The sequence below is a fragment of the Wolffia australiana genome, chromosome 7 (genome assembly GCF_029677425.1).
Source record: "Wolffia australiana isolate 7733 chromosome 7, ASM2967742v1".
Classification (NCBI taxonomy): Eukaryota; Viridiplantae; Streptophyta; class Magnoliopsida; order Alismatales; family Araceae; genus Wolffia; species Wolffia australiana.
This window is the reverse complement of record NC_135841.1, coordinates 5,533,321-5,560,058: the sequence shown is the minus strand read 5'-3', so window position 1 is coordinate 5,560,058 and position 26,738 is coordinate 5,533,321. Positions and strand designations below refer to the sequence as shown.

Sequence of the window (26,738 nt, the reverse complement as noted above, 5' to 3'; positions counted from 1 at the left end):
AGGTTTCATCACAAACTCAACCTGATTTCTCCACATTAACTCCGTCATTTCAGATATGATCGAAAAGCAAAATCAAAAGTTGCGGGGAAATGGAGATGCGGATGCAAGTGATGATGGAGTTTCAAACGAAGCAAATGCTGGATGCTCAAGAGCAGATGAGGAAGATGCTAGAAAGCCTCAGACCTGTCCAATCTGAACACCAAGGTATACCGTTAGATTCTCCTTGCACATCTTATAAACTTCCCACGAAACCGTCCATCAATCCATGCAACTTGCATCATGTGCAGCATTCCATTCATGATGAGACGAATAGAGATGATCCTGAGGTTCTAGCCATCTCAAAATTGAGAAATGGGAAAGAACTTCAGGATCCCTATCAGACTTCTATAGAGAATTCTAAGAAGGGAACCGAACCACAAGAGGGAGAAGGAGAGGACCCCCTCGTGGAGGAGCCTCTACCTTCTACGAGTGGGCAGCATGTTCCCTACCCTTCGCTTTAAATAGAAAAAACCGATATTTGATTATGAAAACCGACTGCTAGAGAATTTTAGAAAAGCCACCATGACTGTTACTGTCGAAGATATGCTTAGGTGTGCACCTTCCCTAAAGAAGTACCTTAAGGACTCTTGCACCATTAAGAAGCCTAGGAAGTGGTTAAATTATCTGAAAATGCCTCTAGCATTCTTAATGCCATCCCTATCAAAATGAGAGACCCGGGCCCCTTTCATTACATGCGAAATAGGAGGAAACACCTTCTCTAAAGTTTTATTAGATACGGGAGCAAGCATAAGTATCATTCCGACCGCATTATATGAGGAGAGTGGGTTTGGAGAGTTGGAGGAAATTCATATGGACCTACTCTTAGCTGACGGCACTGTTAGGCAACCCGAGGGAAGGTTAACCGATGTCATGATCACTGTAGAGAATTGTGAAATCCCTGTAGACTTTGTAGTGACAGATGTAAAGATATCGGGAGACATTAGTTTAGCTCCTATCATCTTAGGTAGACCATTCTTGGTTACGGCAAAAACGATTATGGATTGGGAGAAGGGGACGGTTGAGTTTAAAATTGGAAAGGAGAGAGTTCAACTGGTTATATCGAAAATGATGAAATGTCCTGTAGGAAGCAATGAGGAGTTAAAATTGTGTGCAGAAGATGAAGGAGAGGATGTGGTTAAAGAATACTTGTCACAAGTAGAGGGTAGAGAGCTAGAGGGAGAGATCATAGACCCCCCTTCAGTAGAGGTAGGGCCAGAATTGAAACCTTTGCCCTCATCCCTCAAATATGCATATCTAGATGAGCAGAAAATCCTACCGGTAATCATATCTTCATCACTATCCTCTGAACAGGAAAAGGACTTGCTAGAGGTACTTAGGGAGCATAGAAATGCCATAGGTTGGACCTTTGATGATATTAGAGGAATTCCATCTTTGATCTGTGAACATCGGATATTTTAGAAGAGGAAGCAAAACCTTGTAGAGAGCATCAAAGGAGACTCAACCCTTACATGAGAGAAGTTCTTGAGAAAGAAGTGATTAAGTGGTTGAATGCAGGAATAATTTATGCTATATCCGACAGTAGATGGGTGAGTCCTGTACACATGGTACCAAAGAAATCTGGAATTACCGTAGAAGTGAACTAAAAAGGGAAGAGGTGCAGAAAAGATTGACCACAGGGTGGAGGGTGTGCATTGATTACAGGAAATTAAATAAGGCGACAAAGAAGGATCACTACCCACTACCCTTCATAGATCAAATACTAGAAAAACTGTCAGGGCAGCAATATTTTTGTTTTCTTGATGGTTATTCAGGATACAACCAAGTAAACATCCATCCTGATGATCAAGAGAAGACAACATTTACGAGTCCCGTGAGGGACATATGCCTTCAGGCGTATGCCCTTCGGGTTATGCAATGCCCCGCCACATTTCAGCGATGTATGAATGCCCTATTTTCTGATTTAGTAGGCGAATGTTTAGAAATATTTATGGATGATTTTTCAGTATTTGGATCTACCTTTGAGAACTGCCTCCTAAGCCTCACCAAAGTATTGAAGAGGTGCATTGAGTCCAACCTTGTCCTAAGTTGGGAAACATCTCATTTCATGGTGCAGGAGGGAGTAGTGCTGGGACACACGGTCAGCAACCGTGGATTGGAAGTGGACAAGGCCAAAATCGAAATCATCCAGGGCCTTCCACCTCCAACCAACCTAAAAACCCTTAGGGGTTTCGGCCACGCGGGTTTCTATAGACGTTTTATCCTTGATTTTGCTAAAATTTCTAAACCTCTTACAAACCTTTTATCGTCTAAAAATAATGATTTTGAACTAACACTAGAGGCTACAGATGCATTTTATAAATTGAAAGAAGCTTTGGTTAATGCGCCTATCCTGCAAGGGCCCGATTGGACCCTTCCTTTTGAACTAATGTGCGCTTCTGATTTTGCAGTAGGTGCAGTGTTAGGCCAAAGAATTGATAAGAAACCGTGGTGATCTACTACGCCAGCAGGACCTTAGTGGACGCACAACTGAATTACACCACCACCGAAAGGAGCTGCTGGCCATTATTTTCGCTTTAGAAAAGTTTAGGTCTTATTTACGGTAGTAAAATAACTGTTTATTCTGATCATGCAGCTATTAGATACTTGTTAACGAAGAAAGAGGCTAAAGAGATTGATTAGATGGGTGCTTTTATTACAGGAATTTGATTTGGAAATTAAAGACAAGAAAGGGTGTGAAAATGTAGTAGCCGACCATCTCTCACGAATCATAGGCCCCACCTGAACAAATTAATGATGCATTTCTGATGAATTTGTCCTAACTACACAAGGAACATTCGTTCCTTGGTATGCACATATTGTCAACTTTTTAGTTTCAGGACAAATTCCTACAGGTTGGACTTCCACGAGAAAAAAGCTACTCAAGGATGCGCGATTTTATTTTTGGGAAGATCCGAGCTGTTTCACCAAGGACAAGATCAAATTCTCCGACGATGCGTCCCGAGAGCGAGCAACGAAGCATCCTAGAATTCTGCCACGCAAAACCAGGAGGGTCACTACTCGGCCAAGGTAACAGCTCATAAGATTGTTGAATCGGGTTTCTTTTGGCCTACATTATTTCATGACGCAGAAATTTTATAACAGTTGTTTAGCATGCCAAGCATCCATCAATATCAATAGGAAAGATAGAATGCCCCTTCAACCCATCTTAGAAGTGGAAATATTTGATTTATGGGAATTGATTTTATGGGTCCATTTCCTAGTTCTAACGGTTATGAATACATCTTGATGGCTGTTGACTACGTCTCCAAATGGGTAGAAGCCATTCCCTCCAAAACCAATGACAGTAAGGTAGTGACCAATTTTATTGAAAAACACATTTTTATAGATATGGATGCCCACGAGCGATCATTAGTGATGGAGGTTCACACTTCACAAATTACAACTTTAGGAATCTCCTCAAAAGTTTGGTGTTCATCATCAGTCAGTACCCCATATCATCCTCAAGCCAATGGACAAGTTGAATTGTGCAATAGAGAGGTGAAGAAAATTTTGAGGAAAATAGTGCGTCCAGATGGGAAAGATTGGTCCAGGAAGCTAGGCAGGCGTTATGGGCTTATAGGACAGCTTACAAAACCCCTCTCGGCATGTCTCCCTTCCGCCTTATCTTTGGCAAAGCTTGTCACCTACCACTTGAGTTAGAACACAAGGCCCTTTGGGCTATTAGAAAACTCAACCTAGATTTGGATAGGGCAAGCATAGACTTCTTCAATTGAATGAGTTGGAAGAGTTAAGAAATGAGGCTTATGAGAATTCAAAGATTTATAAATCCAAGATGAAGATGTTTCATGACAAGAGCTTGAGGAGAAGAATTTTTGTGGAGAATCAAAAGTATGGCTTTACAACTCTAGACTAAAACTCTTTCCAGGTAAATTGAAAACGCGATGGGATGGTCCTTCCTTGTTCAACAGGTTTTTGAGAATGGAGCCGTTACAATGTTAGATCCTACGGCTCAAAGGCGATTCACTATGAACGGGCAACGGCTCAAACCCTACTTAGTAGAAGAAGATCTTCACAGCCCCATGAATATTACGTTAGAAAAGCCATCGCATGATAGCTCATGATCCGATTAGTGTTTGGTGTTACGACATTGCATATTCTCTCTGCTTGATTACTTTCCTTGTTTTGTTTTTGTTTCTGTGTTTTTGTTTTGTTCGTGTGCAGCCACTCCGATCCACGCCCACCTAACACGTCACTGGACAACACGCATGCTGATCGCTGCCCTTCCTTCCATGGTTTGGTATTCCTTTCTCCTTTCTCTCATTTATGATTTGTCATGTAGGAACATGCCTTTTATTGAGGGGGGGAGGGGAGTACATTTACATGCATTATCCATGAAATTTTTTTCGTTTTTGCATTCACAAACCATGGATATTTGATGATCTTAGGAGATGATTGTCCAATGATATGCATGATAATTCGATTCTTTTCAAAAGGGTAGAAATGCAAGAGTGGCCAGCTAGGGAATCCTAGGTGAAGTAAGCCTAGCTAGGTGCACTCTGATCCATACCACGACAGTCGTATCTATTACCATTATACTTCTCTCACCTCACCATCCACCTCGGGTTGAGTTAGCACTTACATGCACGAAAATTTTTAGCTTTAGTGGAGAGTAGGGTTAGTGTTAGCTCATTGGCAGTATTATTATGACGTGAGTGAAGCTCCCTGACCCATGAAGGATACATAACTTCGTCGGGGGAATAAGCTGCCGGTCTACTAAGGACGGCACATGGGTAGTGGATAAGCGCCACCAAACTATCAAGTGAAAGCTGCACTGCGCATAAACAAGCAAAAGCTTGCGTCATAGTACTCAAGTTGATTGTCATAAAATGACCAACAAGCAGCAAATGCCAAATAAAATAAAGGTGGAAAAGCTGTCTCCCGTGTGTTTGAGCCGATGCTACTATAGCCATAGTATTGAGCTAGCATTAATGCCACTCTCACGCCTCGTTCAGTAGTGCGCTTGGGGTGTTAACTCGATCTTATTCCATATACTATGTACTTACTATATGTACTCCATAGATCATGTGCACTTAGTTGAGGTTTAAGGCTGAGATAGATCCTAAATTTCTTCTACGCTGGTCAATTTTAATTGCTGAAAATACTCCTTGAGAAGAGCATGAATCAAAGTTATCGGAAGTCAAATCTCACCTTGAGATCATCTTTTATTCTCACCTGCATGTCATTACTAAGGGACTAGTAATGATCTAAGTTAGTGTTTGATGACTATAAAATATGTCATCAAATAATCAAGTTCTCAAGTTTAAATTCATTACAATTATCTTGTGAACTCATGCTAAGTTCATGCATATGTATTGTTTTATGAAATCACTAACCCCACTTGATTCTTTTAATCAAGTGGAATATATTAACGCTTTATGGCTAGTGAACATTCAGAAACAGGTTAAGAAGATCAAGGAAGAGAGGAGGATCAACAAAAGTGGGCAAAAATTCGAAGTGGCAAAATTACGAAAATGCCCTGGGCATGACTTAAGAGAAAACCTATAAATACTCTCTTGAGAGAGGAGTTTAGGTGTTCAGAATTTTCTCTAAGGAAACTAGGGCTTGGAGAAGAGGATTTCTGCACCCTCCAGGAGCTGATGAGCTTTGGAGTTGGAGAGGAAGAACAGACTGAAGATAGCTTGGATTGAAGAACCACGCCTCGCCGCAAGGACGTGACACCCGACGTGGGAAATCGCAAGCTTCAGCCCTGTAATCCCTCTCTTCTCAGACAATTTTGGTTGGGTTGGAAGAGTCACAAGATCTTCCAATGTTTCCCAACTGAGGATTGTTTCGTTTAGATTTGATTTCAGTTTAAACTTTGTTCCTTTGTTGTTTAATTCGTCTTCCCCAAATCTTCCAAAGAACAGAACTCCTCCGCATCTCCACCACGCCGTGTGCAGCAAAGCCGCCAGCTCAGCCGTGCTGGCCCGCCGCGCGCGCAACGCGTGCCGCGTGCAACTATCGCAGCACACAACGCAGCCGCGCCGCGGCCAGCGCCGCGCACAGCGCGCAGCGCGTGCAGCAGCACGCAGCCGCGCGCACGCAGCGCGCAACGCAGCGCAGCACCGCGCAGCGCGCAGCGCGCGCAGCACGCGCCGCGCAGCAGCACGCGGCCGCGGCGCAGCACGCGCGCAGCACGCTGTTGCGTACGTGCGCAGGCAGCCGCCGGCGCATAGTCAACGCGCAGGAGGCGCCAAGCACGCAACACCTTGCGCGCAGGTTGTCCCTGCACGCAGGTGTTGATCCTTTGCCCCAAAGGGCAAAGGATCTGTCTGAGAGAAATTCTCTGTAGACGGCTTGATTAAGTTGCACTTTAACGCACTGAAAAGGAATTTCCTGCTGTTTTCTTTTGCTCTCTGTGGATCGACCCTCACTCGCCCTAACTTGTGAGGTTTATAAATTCGTTGAATAAGCTTAATCCTCACACATGTTACTGATAAATAACCAGTAAAAAACACAGTAAAATTGAGCTTATCAATCGGATCATATCCCAACTCTCTATCTGTTTCTTGTCTATATTGAATCCTGGCCATCTATTGTTTTCTGCTTATGTTTAATCAAAGCGGAATATCTTTTCCTATATTTAATCCTAGCCACTAATTCTCATAACGAGTTTAGGGTATGTTTCCTTTTATAAGTAGTCTAATAGTATAATATGTCCTATTGGCTGCTGCTTCGTTGAAATAGCAAGTCGATGGAAAGTAAAACTCCTCATCAAATTGGACGACGAATGAAGTGATTAAGTCATTTTTGCTGTGGAATTTGGTGCATTCCTTTGCTCAGAGTCCAACTGGAAAAATAATTTGGCATCTTGGCTAAAGACTATTGCTTCTGCCTCTCCCTCTTCCATGATTATCATTGTATTTTGTGTTGTAGTATCCATCTCTTCTTTTCCGGTTATAAGCTTGTACATTTCGAGTTTAAGTATATTTGGCCGATGGACGAAAAAATTCACCTGTGTTTTGTTGCTGATATGACATATATGCATCACGAGCCTTTAAACTCGTGAATATATCATCAAGTTCCATGTTACTGATGTTAGCATTCATGCTAACTACAAATTGAGAGTATTATGTTCTTAAACTTCTCAGGAATGTGAAAATCATGGTGGGCTCAGTAATCACTTCATTTGCAATTTCAAGCAAGTTAACGATCTATCTGAAATAGGCTATATAGTCATCAGTTTTCATTGTACCTGTTGTCATGGTATGAAAATGCTGATGAAGTTCCATAATTTTTGAGTGACTACGATTTGAGAAGACATTCTCAAGTTTCTCCCATGTTTATTTGAAAGATCTTGTTTTTCTGTGGATGAAATTATGGTTCCTGACAATGTTAAGTGCAGAAAACCCATAACTTTTTGATCTAGCTTCCTTTAAAATCTGCAACAGAAGTGGGTGGAGATAATCCTTCAATGCATTTTACTAAATCTTACCCATTTAAAATCGACAAAATGTAACTCTTACGCGCTTGATAGTTTTGATTGGTCAGCTTGATCGACATTCTTGTGCCAGTTGGAAAAAATGACGGGACTTGTCCTGCGGTTGTCAAAGCAGCTGACTCAGGAATGCTCATGATGAAGGTCCATAAGTTGAGTTTTCAAACTCTCAGATGCTTCTTTACAACGCTGGCTTTGATACCATGCAAAGACCTCTCAGGAATGTAGAGCATGATGAAGAAGAGAGAAGAATGGAGATCGATGAGATGGAGGATAGTAAAAGAGATCAGGAGTTGAGATTGTTTATCTTCCTTAATCTTTTCTTGTTACAGATTGGTTTGCATTTATATGAATAAGTGTTAAAGCCTAGTAATAAGTAGTTATAACTAGCTATCTTAGTGTCCTTGTGACCATTAGATTTTTTGATGATTATGTTTACTATCAAAATTAAATCCTATCCGCTAGATTTAATCCTATCGAGATTTACTCCTGGCCATCTATATATTCCTATGTTTAATCCTATCCATCTATTTCTCTTAACGAGTATAGATACATGTTCAATTCTTACTAGTCTATTTCTTTTTTTAGATCCCATTGGTCTTGCATTCCTCTTTAGAGGGAGAGAATAAGAGAGGGAGATAGAGATAGAGGGAGGGAGCGGGAGGGGGAAGGGGGAGAGGAAGGGGAAGAGAGAGGTTAAGGAAGAGGACGAGATAGATGGAGAGGAAGAGATAGAGGGAGAGGGAGAGGTAGAAAGAGAGAGGGAGCGAGAGGGAGAGGAAGGAAGAGAGAGAGGGAGAGGGAGAGGGAGAGGGAGAGGGAGAGGGAGAGGGAGAGGGGGAGGGAGAGGAGGGAGAGGGAGAGGGAGAGGGTGAGGGAGAGAGAGAGATAGCGAGAGAAAGAAAGAAATAGAATGCACGAGAGATAGAAAGAGAGCGAGGAAGAGAGAGAGAGAGAGTAAGAGAATGTGCGAGATATAGAAAGATAGCGAGCACGAGAGAGAGCCAGTGAAAGAGAGCGAGCAAGAGAGAGAAAGAGCAAGAGAATGCACGAGAGATTGAAAGAGAGCGTGTAAGAGAGTGAGGGAGAGCCAGAGAAACACAGCCACAGAATGCACGAGATATAGAAAGTGAGTGAACAAGTGAGGGAGAGAGAGAGCGCAAGAGCATGCCCAAGAGGTAGAAAGGGAGCGAGCGAGGGAGAGAGCAAGGGAATGGACGACAGATAGAAAGAGAGGGAGCAAGAGAGAGAGGGAGAGAGTCAGCAAGAGAATGCACGAGAGATAGAATGAAGGCGAGCAAGAGAGATAAAGAGAGAGAGAGGGAGAGAGAGAGAGAGAGAGGAAGACAGAGAGTCGGGGAGACAGATAGACAGACAGAGAGCGAGGGAGAGAGGAAGAAAGAGAGAGAGGAAGACAGAGAGCGCGCGCGCGAGAGGATGAGAGATAGAGAGAGAGAAAGAGATTACGACCAGGGAAGTAATGAAGAAGAACCTTAGGTATTTGATAATCTTGACCTTGGAAACTAAAGTAATGTCTATGACTGTTACTGTTTCAGCATCATCAGTTTTGATGAAGAAATGAGACGGTTTTCGCTCTGTTTGTCACTATGTATCTCTGTCTGTCTGTCTGTCTGTCTGTCTCTCTCTCTCTCTCTCTCTCTCTCTCTTTCTCACTATTCCTTGGTCTCTCTTTAGGTCTCTGGTTGCAGTCTCTATTTCCGGGTATCTATGGCGAAACAAGGTCTTTTAGGTGGAGAGAGATTTTGATGCAAGACGTAAAGTCCAAAAGCGGGTGGTGACGATGGCGAAGATGGACGCGGCGAGGATGGCGGTGACTGAAAAGAAGCGGGAGAGGATGGTGGTGACTGAAAAGATGAAGCCCATTAGAAGATGGTGCGATAAAGATGGTGGGATGAGCGTGCTGATGGATGTGGGCTGAGAGGAGATTCAGATCTAGAACTTGAGAGATTAAGATCAACAACAAGAATAACGATAGATGAGGAGGAGAGAGCGAGAGAGGAGAGAGATAAGGACACAAGAAAATGGTGAAGATTGTTATTATTCTACACTTGTGTCTTTAAAATTGGTTCATATTTATAGTACAGTATAATGGAAAATTTTCTATTTTAATCATATTCGTAAAACGTTGGAATGAATCCTTTCCGTGTTCCTATGTACGGTTTAAGCAAAACACTGTTATCTTTGGTTTTATCTATGTTTGAACCTAGATTTAATCCAGGCGGCTTTGCTGGCTCATCTTCCTCAAGCACAAGCGGAGAGGAGACGTTGAGCTTTCTCCTTAGAAGCGGAGGGAAGATGTGGATATTCCATGGCCTAGTGCATTCCATTATCATCAAATGAGTAGAGAAAAATAATAATGCATCAAAATAAATATATCAATTCAACATCCTCTTCGAGGGCACTGTTCGAAGTAGAGCACGGACTATGCAGTAGCTCTCATACTTCCCTGCTCCTCGAGTTCAAAGGCAGACGCGGGGTATGTTTTCGACAGACCCACAGGCGTCCTGAAAGTAATCTTGGTGATGTCTTTGGGATCGACGTAGAACTCTCCCAGAGATATCCACATGAGAAGCTCCTTGGATTTTACGCCCGTTACTTGGCGCATTCGGCGGTCCTCCACGAAGCCGGTGACCTCGGCGCCGAAGGAGACGAGGCGCCCCGCCTTGCGGAAGGTGTAGTTGAGGGCCTTCTTCTGCCGCAGCCAAACGAAGCCGGTTCGGCGGTTGATGCCGATCTCTTGTACGTTCTGAATGGGAAGCAGGCCCCGAGGCATGTTGAGCTCCTCCAAAAGCTGGATGGTCTTCTGGCGGCAGAGCTCGTCGCCCCTGTAGATTTCCGCCCCTTCGCGGTGAGCGTCGATGGAATTCTTGGCCATTATATGGTTTGAGAAGGACTCGCAAGAAAGTGGTGAAGAGGATGAAGCTGGAGTATGGGTATTTATAAGCTTCTCATGTATGGGTGAATCGTCTTCGTATATACGATTATCTCGACGGTGCATGTGAACCTGGAAAGAAAAGGGAAAAGAATCTGAAGGTTTTGACGGGTGGAGTGGATCTACTAACGTCATATAAATGTCCGTTTCTCGATGGATCAGCCCTTCGTACCGCAGGCGCCGTCGCAAGGTTTGCTATGTTGCGGCCGCGGGTTGTTCTTTAAATTCTGTCTCTTGCTATTTGCCTGAACGGACACGGCGTATTCATAAAAGATAGATAATCCGGCGTTTAATGGCACCATCCAGGTAAACGCGGCGCCGAACTCAGTGGGTCATTTGGTCTTCGGCTTTTTTATCCCGACGACTCAAAACCGCGACACCGATTGAGTTCAATCGATTTCAATCGTCCACACGTAAACCACGATATTAAGATATTGAGGCATTTAATACGAGGGCCATAATGGAAGAGGATAAGCGAAAGACATGAAGAGAACGAGCGAACTTCTTGTGGAGAGAGAGAGAGAGAGAGAGAGAGAGACAGAGAGAGAGAGAAAGAGACAGACAGACAGACAGAGAGAGAGACAGAGGGAGAAAGTACCCAAGAAACCTCGGATGTAATGAAAATATACAATGTCATTTTAAGTTCAAAATAACATGAAAAATATTTAAGTTTCACATATTGCAGAAATGTCCAAAAGAAATTGCTTCTAGAAACATCCAGCTCCATGTTGGAGCGTTCTTCTCCTTGACATCCCCCCTCAAGCGAAGCGTGGATTCCCTCCATCCCGAGCTTGTGACGATAATTTAAAAATTCAAACCTTACCAGTCCCTTGATGAAGATTTCAGCACAATTTTCCATTGATCGGATATAAGGGGTGCAGATAACCCTAGTCTCCAGTTGTTCTTTGATGAAATGCTGATCAATGTCAACATGTTTGGTTCGTTCATGTTGAACCGGATCATGGACCATGCTAATGCTGATCTGTTGTCACTTAATAACTTAATTGTACCCTGCAGTTTTATATTTAATTCATCAAACATACCTTTTATCCATTCAGCTTCACTTACCCCTGCCGCCAATGCTCTGAGTTCCACCTCTGCACTCGATCGGGATGCTGTTTTTTGTTTCTTGGTTTTCCAAGTAACTAAATTTTTCCTAAAAATGTTCATATACCTGTAGTTGACCTGTGATCTACTAACTAACTTGCAAAATCTGCGTCAGTATAGATATTTAAATCCAAAACATCATTTCTAATAAAAACTAACACATATCCTATTGTTCATTTTAGGTATTTTAAAATTCTAAAAACAACCTTCATATGAGTAATATTTGATTTGTGCAAGAATTGACTTGAAGTATTTACAACATAACGTATATTTGGCTTGGTATGAGACAGATAAATCAATTGACCAATGAGCCTTTGATATACTCCCTGGTCAGCTGCCTCGACATCTTCTCCAGCTTCAATTTGTTGTTGGAATCAATAGGTAGTATCGATTGGTTGACAATCCTGATAACCTGCTTCTCTCAACAAATCAAGTGCATAATTTTGTTGTGATAGAAATAAACCTGAACAAAGATATGACACTTCTATACTAAGAGAATATTTCAAAAGTCCTAAGTATTTCATCTCAAATTCATGAGACAACTGGCAGTCTAAGGTATCTATCTCTTCATTATCACCACTTGCTACCATTATGCCATCTACATAAAATAATATGATAGTAAATTTCATCTCTCTATTGTGTTTATAAAATAGAGTATGATCACGATTGCTTTGTTTATAATTAAAAATTTTCAATACATTTGTAACTTTTCCAAACCAAGATCTTGGTGATTGTTTCAAACCATAGATTGTCTTCTGCAATTTGCACACTTTATCACCGTGGTCTTGATCATAGCCAGGTGGCATAACCGTATATATTTCCTCCTCAAACTCTATATGTAAAAATGCATTCTTTACATCGTATTTATGTAAAGTCCAACTTAAACTAGGTGCTAGAGAGATAATTATGCTTACAGTGTTCATATTTGCAACTGGAGCAAAGGTCTCAAGATAATCTATACCAAAAACCTGTGTATATCCTTTAGCTCCTAGTCTAGCTTTGAATATTTCATTCTCTCCATTCGATTTATATTTGATAGGAAATACCCATTTACATCCTACAGTTTTCTTTCCTTTGGGTAAAGTTACAATTTCCCATGTACTATGTCCCCTTATTGCATCCAACTTGTCATCCATAACATGTTTCCACCTTTGATCCTTTTTTGCTTCTCCTACTCCTCCACGTATTTTTTCCTCACCAAACTTGGTGAAGAATGATTGATGAGCTAATGAGGTACATTTGCAAGTCAGATAATCTTCGATAGGATATAGCTTCCTTGTTGTACCTAACCTTTTTCCTTTCCGTAAAGCTATAGGGAGATGCGATTATGCATTTTCACCTTCTATTACATTGACTTCTTCTGGATTTTGGTTCTCAGTCTCATAACCTCTCATCTGATCTCCACAATCATTTAGCTCTTCTCTACAATCTGATGAAGGCGAGGGAAAACTTTCATGTAGAATATTATTCACATCAGAATTCTGCAAATCTAAATTTGGGGTATCTACACACTCATTGTAGATGTCCAGGCTTCTAGGCACAACACCCTTCTCTATATCAGTTCTTATTCTGGTACTAGAATAATACATATAATTTTCATGAAAAGTAACATCTTTTGATACAAAACATTTCCTAAAATCAGAACAAAAACACATACCTTTTTTGGGTATTAGGATAACCAGCAAAAATGCATTTTACAGCTTTTGATTCCAACTTATTTGATCTTACATTAGGCTTATGAACAAAACATACACATCCAAATATCATTGGTTTGAGATTATTCTTCAGATTTACATGAGGATAAAATAAACTCATCATATTAATAGGAGATTCACGATTATTACTAATTGATGGTAATCTATTAATAAGGTTGGTCGCAGTCAATACAGCTTCTCCCCATCTATACTTTGGAGAATTGCTGTCAATTAGTAGAGCTATTGTTTTTTCAAAAATATGCCCTATCTTTCTTTCAGCATGTCCATTTTGCTGGGGTGTATATACAAATGATGTCTCATGTACAATACCCTCTGTTTTAAAGAAATCCTTCAGTTTCTGATTACAATAATCCTTAGCATTGTCAGTTCGGGAAAGCACTTATCTTATCACGAATTTCTGTTCAATTAATTTGAAAAAAATGGAATAATATTTGAAACTTCAATTTTATTTTGAAGTAAAGCTACCCATATAAAATGTGTACAGTCGTCAACTAAAACAAGGAATCAACAATGATTTTTCAATGAAAAGTCAGATGTTTGACCCCATATGTCACCATGAATAAGTTGAAATGGTAAATGTTTTCTGTTCATTGACAGAGGATATTGAGACATCTTATGCTTTGAAGACTCACACACATCACAGTCAAGTTTATTATTTTTTAGAGTCAAACTTGGGAAAAGAAATTGAAGAACTTTCAGCAAAGGATGCTCCAATCGCCGATGTATCAGTCTCAGATCTTGTTCGTTCTTCACGTTGAGCTCCTGATTTAGGTAAGTGACCTATCTAGTGTGCAAAATATGGTAGAGACCTTTGACAATTTGAGCAAGTCCAATCCAATGGTTGGACTCCATGTTCACCAAGAATCATTCATCATTATCAAAGTGTATAGCATAATGAGGCAAGTTAGCTAATTTCTGATACATAGTTTAGGAATAAGATTGAGACATAGTTTAGGAATGTGTAAACCATCCTCTAATAGCCCGATGGGTTCTAATCTGATCTTTTCTATCCCTAGTACTATTAAGAGGGACCCATCAGCTATTTGAACCTTCTAATATCTTGGACATGGGGTATATGATAAAGAATATCAGATTTTGGGGTCATATGATCTGTATCACCTGAATCTAGAATCCATGCATTTCATTTTTCATGATTATCAACTAGAAGCACTGGTGAACATTGGATAGTTTGAAGGAGTTATAACACTCACCAGAATCAAACATTGAAGCATAGCCGATGATAGAGACTGCTTCTAGATTCAGGTTTGAAATTGCCTCCTTGATCTTTCCCAATTCTGCCAATCTCACATTCAGCCTATGAGTTGGTTCAGATCAGCTAATGGATTTCCTCCGTGACCGTTATATTCATCAGATTGAAATATAAGGAAACTCTTTCCCCAGTTTTTCGGCTTTCCCACTATATCCCAACATGTCTCTTTAGTATGTCTTCTCTTCTTACAATGTGTACACCAAAGGTTCTCCTTGGGATCATGTTGATTTCCTCTGGTATCCTTCCTTTGACTCTGATTTTGATGTGTCACATTTTGAGGTTTTTTGTCCTTATGCTGACCAATAAATGCTGAATTGAAAATCTGGTCAGAATTTTGACTCTGTTTTAACGGTACTTTCAATCTACTCTCTTCATGAATTACATCAGATATGGCGTCCTCAATTGTTGTCTTGTTAGGCCTATTCAAGATTTCAACTCAAAAAGCCTCAAAATCAGGGTTTAGATACTGAACAAAATCAGGTCAAGTAAGAGTGAGATACTGAAGGGACATAACCATTTGTCAATATAATGTAACATCATTTGCAGATTTAACTGTACCCAAAGTGGGGGAGACGGCACAAGGTTTAGATAAAGGCTTACAGTTTTCCAGGTTGGCATGATGCAATTGATGCAATATACTTTTATTGGGATAAGAAATATCTTTTCTCATGTTTTATAGACTCAATTCCAAGAAAATAATGTGAAGGACTTAAGTCCTTAAAATAAAATTCAGATTTTAAATGCTGCACAAGTGTAAAAAGTTCAGAGATGCATGGACATGTAATTAAGATATCATCAATGTAGATAAGAATAAAGATTTTATTATTCTGTAATTGTAAAAATAAGAAAGAGTCAGTTTTGGATCAAATGAAATCGAGTGCTGAAAGATGCATGGTGAGTTTAGGGAACCCTGCTCTAGGAGATTGCTTACGTCCGTGTAGTGATTTGTGCAGATAATCCACATGATTTGTATGAAGTTGATTCTTGAATCTCGGATGCTATTCCACATAGATCGTTTCATTTACATCTCCATGCAAAAAAGCATATCAAATATCTAACTGGTGTATCTTCCAACCATTTCTTATAACCAATGATAGAAATAACCAAATAGTTGTGTGCTTACCCACTAGACTAAATGTTTTGCTGAAATCAGACCCTTGATGTTGGTTGTATCCTTTTGCAACTAATATTTCTTCATACTTCTCTATTCCTCCATCAGGTTTGTATTTTAATTTATATACCCGTCTACATTCAATGACATGAAAATTAGTATTTCTAGTTACCAATGTCCAAGGTATCATTAGATAACAATACCTGGTACTCAGTATTCAAGGCTTGCATCCAGTTTATGTTATTAGATGTAGTCGCGAAGGAGGTGGGTTCATATATTCCAAAAATATTGGACAGAAAATATTTTGGCAAAGAATCTATTATGGAATAAACATTAATAGATTGAGGCTATAGTTAACATATTCCATATTAGAGTATTGACTGTCCAATTAATCGATATTACGAAGCTAGTGATGCTTATTATGTGGCCGTCAAGCTAATCACACTACCATGTTTATTTAAGTTCAATGAATAAAATAGTTGTGTTCATTATTATTCTGTGTGATGTTTATAATGAAGTCCGTGAATACGTGAAAGGACTTCGTGAATTATGATGAAATCATAATATAGTGATCACTAGTCTTTAAACATGCATTCTTGATATTCTTATTTGATGGATAGTCAAGACGGACATCGAATTATCCGGATAGGAAGCACTAGCTGATCCTACTTATATGATAAGTATAGCTGATCCTATGGCGATTAGTGTGGCGACACCAAATGATAGATAGTGGGTGCTCTTTGGAGAAAGAGTTCACTGAATTTATTATAACGAGTATAGGCTGCGTGTCTTATTTTTTACTAGTTAATCTTCTATTATAACTCCTATTCGTTCCCTTGCTGTTGAGCTGGAGGCTAACTTGTCACTGAGTTTCGCACTATGTCATCACCTCCTGTTAAGCTCAAAGATAGAGTCTAGTGGACATTGAGCTTACTCCTCATATGCAAAAATCTGACCTTGGCCAACAGCTAGTTGACCGTCACTTTCAACAAACTTGATTTGTATATTTATTCTCGCCACTTGTTCTCTTATGACATGAAAGTCAATCTTAATTTACTTGGTTATGGCGTGGAATGCAGGATTTGCAGCAAGGTATGTAGCGTCAATATTGTCGCACAACAGTATAGGATCATCTTCTGTAGAAACTTGTCTCTGTGAAGAGTGATTGTACCTAGAAATCGTCTGGGCACAATTGGCTAAACCTTGTACTCTGCTTCTGTACATGAATGAGAAACTGTTGGTTCCTTCCAAGGCGCGAGATTCTGAGCAATGTAAAGTATAGAAGCTCCAGTTGAATGCCTATTGATGCTGTCATTTGCCCAATCTGCATTACTAAAAGCATTGATTGTGAAATTTGAGTTACGATGAGCAATCCACACAAAAGGTTTCCTTTTAAATATCGTAGAAGATGCTTCACAGCCTGCAAGTCACTGTTGTATGGTGAATGCATCTTTGACATGATTTATTGATACTGAATAGGCAGACAACGTTTGTGAATATAATGTAACATCATTGGAAGATTTAACTGTATCCAAAGTGGAGGAGACGACACAAGGTGTAGAGAAAAACTTACACTGTTCCATGTTGGCACAATGCAATTGATAGAAGATTTTTTATTGACACGAGACATATCTTTTTTAATGTTATATAAACTCAAATTCAAGAAATTAATGTGCCGGACCCAAGTCCTTAATAGCAGATGTAGAGCTTAAATGATGCATAAGTGTAGAAATTTCAGGTATGCGTTGACATATAATTCAGATATCATCAAGGTATATTAGAATAAAGATAGCAATATTTTGTAAATACAATGAAGAGTTCGTTATGGATCCAATGAAACCGAGTGCTGCAAGATGCATGGTGAGTTTAGTGAACCCTGCTCTTTGATATTGGCGAAGTCCGTGTAGTGATCTGTGCAGATAACATACATGATTCAGATAAAGCTTATTCTTGAATCTTGGAGGCTGTTTCACGTAGATCATTTCATTATACCTCGATGCAAAAAATGCATTGGATATATCTAATTGGTGTATTTTCCAACAAATGCTTATATCCAATGATAGAAACGAGCAAATAGTTGTGTACTTACGCACTGGACTAAATGTTTTGTTGATCTAATCTTGGTTAACATATTCCAAATCAGCCCTGTCAATATTGGTTGTATCCCATTGCAACAAATCTTGCTTTATATTTGTCTATTTCTCCAGCAGGTTTGTATTTTAACTTATATACCCATTTGCATTCAATGACATAAAAAATAGTATTTATAAAAAAATAGTATTTTTTGCATTTGCCTTATATTTGTCTATTTTTTCATTAGTTTAGTAGTCATATGTATTGATTATGATTAGCAATGCAAAAAATAGTCTTTTCTAATTTTGAATTTATATATTAACTATTTTTTCATACATTCAAAATACCTTTTAAGAAATAAGAGCTAAAACTAGCCTTTGTGCCAAGGGTTTCAGCTATAAAATAGTTTGAAACTTGTCAATATATTCACAAATTAGTTTTCATTAAATCATCAGTAGATTTAGCCTTGAATAGCCAAAGGTAGTAGTAGGAATTTGAAGAACTTGTTAAACCAATCAAATGAAGTTAAATTCTGGAAAATATTGGAAACTGTTGGAAAATATTGTTGACCTTCTTTTCATAGAAAATACAACTAATAGATACATGGTTGGACTTTTTCACCCCATGATCAAAGTGACCTTTCACTTAACTAAGGCTGCTATTTTATCTTCGCTAACAATCAGTCAACTATTTGTCTGAGGAGCTTTTGTGCTTAATCACAATCCCTAATGCATTCATTACTTTGGATGTCCATCAAAATACATATTAAGCATTTCACTTAGCTTCCCTTTAAGTTTAATAATTAGAGAAGAAACAAGAGCATCAGAGCATAATTCCTCTTGACGTGTGATAGGTATAAATAACGTGTTAATTGTATAAGTAATTTAAAAAAAATTATATGCAATCAGTTTTTTCTTAAAATTATCCTAAATGAAAGGAATCCTTAAGGCGAACTTGTTTGTTTGAAACACATTTCTCATTTTTATGGTCGAATGATATTTCAAAATGACTTATTGACATTAAGTAATTCCGTTAACTGCAAAACCTATTTTTCGATTTAATCAATGATGGTTATGAATCATGCATTTTTTGAGAATGAAGTTCCAATTTTTACCTATGACTGGGAAATCTAAACAGCTAGATGTATATTAAATTCACAAAGAATTAACTTTATGAGGAATATAATTTTTTTTTTTAGTGCCAATCATCGAAAATTGTTCTCATTTACTTGCTGCATCACCAACGAAATCACACGGTTCTGACAAGAAAACCTCTGTTCTCGTATGATTTACAATATAAATACCTCTATCATTTTTTGTATATGAAGGGTAAAATTCTAGAACACCATTTCCAAGACCTATCACAATAATGAACTCCTCCTTCCATCATGTTTTCTGAATTCATGTTCCCACAGCTTCTTGATATTTTCCCCCACACTTGCTTCCTCGTTCTTAAAATAAGAAACACTAAAGACATGAGGTATGTTAAAACAATCATTATGGCAATGGAGACTTATATATAAGAGTAACCCTTGATATTCGCTGCAAGGTATTGTTTATTTGAAATTCAGTACAATCTTCCCAGACAATCAAATTAAAAAAAATGGCCGACCAATAGATATATATAAAGTATCTCAAAATTAAAAATACTTGGCATGCAAAAACTCAAAATCTATCCATGCTGAACTAAGATATCACATTCCTTTCAAGACATTCTTGGTTTTGATTTCCAAACAGATGTTTTTCAATGTCAGGAGGCTTTCAAAGGATGTTATGATTCTTATGAATGTTCAGGATATTTAAGTAGTTAAATGCACAAAGATAATGATTTTACATATCAGACGGTACAATTCTCGGTTTACTAAAATATTGTTTTTGATTTTCTGGTCCATTTCTAACCGTGTGACATATTTGTTGAGAAACGGCAAGAGGCTGAATAAATGTTTTTTGAGAGATTGAATGTTCTGATCCCAAGGCCTTACTATTATGGTTTTAGGGGCCTTGTGGTAGTTTTGTGGAACTTTAGAGTGGAAAATTCACAAACAAAATAATTTTATACGTCAACAATATAATATTGAATCTATATCAATATTTAAATCTATATTTGCCTTTTTCACTCCTAGCATCGTGTGCCATGCAAGCAAATCCACATACAGATAGGAGTTGAGAGAAAAGTGAAAACCCACAATTCCCTAATCTAAACACCGATATTTAATGAACCAGATAGATCATGGCTCTTATTTGCGTGGTTTAAGACCAAATGGATTATCAATAGTCGTATTAGTATCTCTTTGTGGAGCCATCAAAACTTTCGTAGACAAGGACGGCGAAGGTCAATTTTTCTTCATTTTAAAGTTCAAATACAAACTACAATGAACCTGCACTGTTCGACCGGACAAATCCAGCAAAAACCACTTTCCTATGGTGCTCTAACCTCAAACAAAAAAAACAAGGGGCTAAAGGAAAGACAACAGAACATGAATCTTATGCGAGACGAGGGGCGTCGCGTTATAGGTAGAAGAAAGAAGTGGCCGCGCTATCATTTCTGACAAATCGGTCTGTTCTGAAACTTCAAGCATTCAATTGTCTTAGAAAGAGTAGGCCCCTAAGTTCGCAAGCTTAAACAAAGAATGGAATAAAATCGGAAGTTTTTCACTGTGCAATTGATCCAACAACATGTGGGATTAATCAAACAACATTGCATAGATGCAAGGCATTTAAGCATAACATTATTTCTTTCACATTAACTGATATATATTCTTTCCTGAATCTAGGGTATTTTAATATAACTTTCTGAGATTAATTTCCAGGTAAGATAAATTATATTTACATTTGTTTGTATTTGTAACGCGAATGCCTCTGTCTTAAGAAATAAAGCATTGTACTCATGCATTTGCTAAATGGTTAATCAACAAAGTCAATATTTTGATGGGTTAGAAAGTATGTACTTATATCTGTTGAGAAACGGCAAGAGGTTGAGTAAATTGTTTTTAAGAGATTGTGTGTTCTGGTTCTAAGGCATTTCTATTATGATTTTAGGGACTTTTTGGTAGTTCTGTGGAACTTTAGAGTGAAAATTTCATAAAAAATACTATTATACGTAAAAAATATAATATTGAATTTATAACAATATTTAAATCTATATTTGCCTTTTCCACTCCTAGCCTCGCGTGCGACGCATGCAATTACATGTACAAATAGGAAATGAGAGAAAATCAATCAGCCCAGAATGCCCCAATTTAAAAGGCAATATTTAATGAGCCAGTTGGATTGTGGCTCTCATTTGCACGGTTTAAGACCAAGTGGATCATTGATAGTCGTATTAGTATCTCTTTGTGGAGCCGGCAAAACATTTGTAGATTAGGACAGTGAAGGTCAATTTGTCTTGATTTTAAAATTAAACTACAGACTACAATGAACCTGCACTGTTCTGCTTGTTAAATCCAGAGAAAACCACTTCCCTATGGTGCTCTAACCTCTAATGAAGGAAACAAAGGACTAAAGGAAAGACAGCAGAACGCGAATCTTATGCCTGACGAGGGGCGTCGTGTTATAGATAGAGGAAAGAAATGGCCGTGCTATTATTTCTCACAAATTCGTCTGTTCTAGAGCTTCAAGCATTCGATTGTCTATGAAAGTGTAGGATCCCGAGTTTGCAAGCTCACATAAAGAATGGGATGGAATATTGTCACCACCGGCTCCATTTTCCCTTGGCCACGATCTACAGGGTGCTAGTTTCAGATTCCATGGGTGTGGTAAGAGTACACACTATGCCACAGCCATTATGCTTCTGTGCTCCTTGACCTCAAAGGCAGACGTTGGGTACATTTTTGAGAGACCTGTTGGCGTCCTGAATGTGATCTTGCTGCTGTCTCTGGGGTTGACGTAGAACTCTCCCAAAGATATCCACATGGGGAGCTCCTTGGTTTTGGTGCCGGTCACTTGGCACATGCGGTGGTCCTCCACAAAGCCGGTGACCTTGGCGATGAAGGAGACAAGGTGGCCCGCCTTGCGGAAGGTGTAGTTGAGGGCCTTCTACAAGAGCAGCCAAACAAAGCCGGTATGGCGGTTGATACGGATCTCTTTCACGTCCTGAATGGGAAGCAGGCCCCAAGGCATGTTGAGCTCCTCCAAAAGCTTGATGGTCTTTTGGCGGCAGAGCTCGTTGCCCTTGTAGGTCTCCGTCGCTTTGTGGTGACCGTCGATGGATTTTTTGGACATTCGAGGGTGGGAGAGCCGCTCGTGCAGTGGGAAACAGTGCTCCCAAGGATAGTTTCTGAAGATGTTGAGCTTGGAGACTGTGTATTTATGAGCCACCGATGTGAAGGGGAGTAATGTATTTGGACATAGATTTGTTGAATGTTAATAGTCAACCTGAAAAGCAAGGGGACTGAACATTTAAGGTTTCACTGACTAAGGTTGATGCCAGCGTTGGTGTATTGATTTGATTATGGCTGGTTGACCCTAGAGTGGACAGCTGTTCATTTTTAAGAGTTCTTTCCCTCCAGACGCTCAGCTCAACACACAAATGGCAAATTCTGAGACACAAGATCATGCGATGCTTTAGTACGTCCCGAATTGAACTCGAGCGGAAATGTTATGAATCCTCTAAAGTCAGCGCTGGTGTTGGATAGTTAATATTGACTTAGTTAATTTAGGAGTTGGTGTTTTTGAATAAGTCAACAAAGAACAAGTCAGCATGGTATAGGGTGATGTGGATGCAGGAGGTGAGTTCAAGGAGAGCAAAAGAGTGGGTCTTTTGGAAGACCAAGTACATGGACAGATGTGTGGCCATGCTGAGTTTAACTCTATAGGCAGTCATGGGGTAGTGCCTATAAATATGTTTGTACTCCATTGTTGTTGTATGCTGTGTGCATCAAGGTTCCGTCCTCTATCAAAGTGTTCTTTCTTCTTGTTTCTCTTTGCGAGATGAAGAGAGTGAGAGCTTAAATCTTTTTTCTTTGTATGAGATCAAGAGAGTGAGTGCCTATCCATCCCTTCTCTATGTGAGTTGCTGAAGTGAGAGAGCTAGGTTCCAACAAGTGGCATCAGGGCATGGTTCGTAGTCCAAGAAGTGTGGCGATGCTGAGACGAGGAGTTGTGCCAGTGTCAGAGGCTGGTGAAGGGTCCTGTGTGGATGGAGACGGAGCCAACATGGGAGTGCCCAGAGCGACGGGTACATTGGGTGTCTCTACTACCTTCCCTACTCTTTCTAGGACAAACTATTCTTTATGGGCTAAGAGGATGAAGATATTGCTCGATGCATATGGGTTGTGGAGCGCCGTCATCGAGGATGATGTGCCAAGAATGAAGGATCGTCTTGCTATGCCAACCATTTTTAAATCTATTTCCAAAGATCTTCAGCTTCAGCTTGACGAAGACAAAAGCTCGAAGTAGACATGTGAGACTCTTCGAGTGATGAACGCGGGTGTTGACCGGATGAAGAAAGCTCACATTCATGCGTTAAAGTGAGAGTCCGAGAACCAGAGGATGGTTAAGGATAACTTAGTTGTTGATTTTGTTGGCAAGTTATCCGATATTGTGTCAGAGATGCCCAATCTTGTAGAGAACCTCACCGAAGGCGACGTCGTTGGGAGGTTGCTACAAGCAATGCTGGCAAAGTTCTATAATGTCACCGTGGCGATAGAACAATTCTGTGAAATCAAATTCATGTCCCTTAAAGAACTTGTGGGCTCATTGAAGGTGCAAGAAGACAAGCTCCGAGAACGAGAGGCAGAGGATGAGGAGCAAGTACTTGTTGCAAGGCATGGTGGAAGACGAAGTCGAGGAAGAGGTCGAGGATGTGAAAGCAATGGATGAGGCAAAGATGATCACCACAAGCCCCGTCATAAGTCAAAGGTAAAGGGCTATAATTGTCAGAGATATGGGCATTATGAAGCAGACTGTCTCCTTGATAATGACGAAGATAATGAAGATGAAAGGGCCAATCTGGCGGATACAGGACAAGAGCATGTATCTGCTCTCTTGTAGGCCATCAGAAAAGATCACTCAAGGTGGCTATGAGGATGGAGAGTGTCAAGATTGAGGGAAAGTGTTGGATAGTTAATCTTGACTTAGTTAATTTAAGAGTTGGTTTTTTTTAACAAGTCAACAAAGAACAAGTCATCATGGTATAGGGTGATTTAAAGGCAAAAGCTGAGCTCAAGGAGAGCAGAAGATTGAGTTTTATGGAAGACCAAGTACATGGACTGGTGTGTGGCCATGCTGAGTTTAAATCCATAGGCAGTTATGGGGGAGTGCCTATAAATATGTATGTGTTCCATTGTTGTTGTATGCTGTGTGCATCAAGGTTCCTTCCTACCTCAAAGGGTTCTTTCATCTTGCTTCTCTTTGTGAGATAGAGAGAGTGAGAACTTAAATCATTCTTCTCTGTGTGAGATTAAGCGAGTGAGTGCGTGTCCTTCCCTTCTCTGTGTGAGTCGCTAAAGTGAGACAGCTAGGTTCCAACAGTTGGAACCAAGTGAGGGGGGCACTCTTTTATGGAATTTTAAATGTTAGCAAAAACCAAGACCACCGATGGGATCAGAACATTCTAAGGTCAGGAAAGCGATGGGTCGGAGCGTATCCTAACACAGAGGGAAGGAAAATTCAGTGAACCAAGGAGGGAGAGCAAGAGGAACGGAGGAAAAACAAAGGGATAGAAGCAAACAAATGAAAGAATGGGGAGGGCAATTTGAATGAGAGGGCGGGGAGAGCAATACTAATGAGAGAGAGTGACACCGATATGAACGAGAGAGAGCGAGTGTGATATGAATGAAAGAATGACAAAGAGATAAGAATGGGGGAAAGACGGAGCAGGCAATATTAATGTGAGTGAGAGAGACAGAGGGCGATGGGAATTAGAGAGGGAGGGAGGTGGAGAGAGAGAGCAGGAGAGAGAAGGGTTGATCCCAGCGCTCCAGCATTGTTGCTTGCACGGGCAAGCGAGTTCAATCCAATACCGATCTTTCTGCGAACCATAAGTTAAATTGTTTTTTACCGCGAGTTCCGTAAAAGACACATGCCAAAAGACACATGCGTCAAATGTAAATATGCAAAAATATCTGAAGATTAAAAACATATAGAAATTTCAAATTTATTAATTAAAGACCTATTATGTTATACAACAACCTTTACCGTCACATTTACGTGGGTATAAACAGTGATTTGAAAAGCAACAGTCTCTCTCTCTTCTTCGATGTATCTCTCTCTCTCTTTCTCTTGCTCTCTTCCTTTGTCTGTCTGTCGTTCAGTATCTTGCTACCTCTCTCTATCATAGTCTATCTGTCGCTCCATCTCAGTCTTACTCTTCTTTTTTCTCTCTCTATCTTTCCCTCTTTGTCGCTCTCTGTTCCTTTCTCTCTCGATCTGCATCTTTTTTGCTTTCTATCTCCCACTCTCTGCCTTGCTTTATCTCTCCCTCTCTTCGTCGCTGAATCCCAGTCTCTCTCTCAATTTCTCCTTCTCTCTTTCTCTCTCCGTTGCTCCATCTCAGTCTCGCTCTCCCTTTTTCTCTTTTGTTCCCTCTCTGCCCCGCTCTATATATTTCTCTCTCTCTCCCGCTCTATCTATCTCTCACTCTCTCGCTCTTATTCCCGCTCTTTCTCTCTCTGACGCTCTCTCTTAACTCTGTCCGTCGCTCCTTGTCTCCCTCTGCCGGTACATCTCACTCTCTCTTCTTCTCTCTTACTCTCTGACAGTTGTACCCACTCTATAGCGCTCTATATATATCTCTCTCTCCCGATCTATCTGTCACTCACTCTCTCTCTCTCTCTTTCTCACTCGTTCACTCTATATCTCTTGCTCTCTGCCGCTCTCTCTTTCTCTCTCTCTGCCGCTCTCTCTCTCTCACAAACTCTCTCTCTCTATTCCTCTCTTCTCCCTCTTTCTATCCTCTCTTTTTCTCACTTATGCAAAATTCAATATCCGTGCCTATATGTCCAAGTAAGTGTCCTTTTTTGTCAAGCGTGATGAAGAGAGATCGAGTGAGAGAAAGAGGAAGTGATAGAGATACAAATTCACCGATAGAAATACCGAAACGGTTAGGATACGGTCGAAGAAAGAGGAAGAGAGGGGACCGGCAGAGAAAGAAGAAGAGAGATGTGAATCTAAATAAAAGTACAGTGCTACAGATCTCACAAGAAATGGATAGACCTAGAGTAAAACATAGAGATAGAAACGTAATTAGGTGGAAGTAGGGACAGAGTTAATGAGGTTGTGATACAAGTGGAACATCTTTACTCAAATTTATATGGTACTCAGACCCTGCTGAGATCGTCTCGGTGACATCTATGCCCAAATTCTGAACTTGATAACTATTTACAACAGAAATCGACTTCATGTAACACGCCAATATGAAGGGGGCTTTTGAATTTAGTGAGAGCATGAATGGAAGTACTAGCCTTGGTACCCTTATTGCATCATAATTATCTCTCTTCCCCATTCTTCTATGCTCATTACTATGAGATGGTGCTCTGTCATCATAATCCCCCTTGCTTTCTCCTCACGAGAAATGATTTCTTACACGAATTCTGACTTAGGTCTCTTGGATCTAGTTTTGACCATAGAATAAAAAGCAAAGGATTAAGCAGTTCCTCTGAAGCCTGCCTTTAAAGGCGTTTCTGCATTAAAAAAATATGACACAAAATAGAAAAAAAGTGTCTAGTTCCCCAACTCATAGGCACCTGCTCTCTGGCAACGGCTGAAAGAAACTGATATCTAACTTGGTCAAAAACTTGACTTAAGCGGAAGCGTTCTATGATTCTCTTATGAGTTCTAGGGGTTTGAAACTTTTTCTTGAACCTCAAACTCAACTGGATTACAATCATCTATTCATAGTATGATTGTATGAAACACATTTCCATCATAAAGCAAATAAATAACATACCATTGCCATTGGTAATGATGAAATGGTTGAAGTTGATCTAAGAAGCTTTCCTCTTGAAGAAGATGATGGACTTTTGAGCCTCCCTTGTGTTTGGCCTCTACCGATATCCACACGATCTTCCCTTG

At 40.0% G+C, this 26,738-nt stretch overlaps 2 protein-coding genes across 2 annotated transcripts; both read right to left on the bottom strand.

Moving 5' to 3' along the window:
• Nucleotides 1-9,834: 9,834 nt before the first annotated feature.
• LOC144705723 (uncharacterized) lies at nt 9,835-10,434 on the bottom strand. Its single transcript, XM_078578512.1, has one exon. It carries the CDS (start codon nt 10,392-10,394, stop codon nt 9,942-9,944), a length of 453 nt encoding a protein of 150 aa, XP_078434638.1. The 5' UTR covers nt 10,395-10,434; the 3' UTR covers nt 9,835-9,941.
• Nucleotides 10,435-21,494: 11,060 nt separating this feature from the next.
• On the bottom strand, nt 21,495-21,947 carry LOC144705979 (uncharacterized). The gene is made up of 2 exons (XM_078578863.1): nt 21,816-21,947; nt 21,495-21,761 (listed from the first exon to the last, which is right to left on the bottom strand). The coding sequence occupies exons 1-2, from the start codon at nt 21,945-21,947 to the stop codon at nt 21,495-21,497; spliced, it is 399 nt and encodes a 132-aa protein (XP_078434989.1).
• Between the last annotated feature and the right edge of the window lie 4,791 nt (nt 21,948-26,738).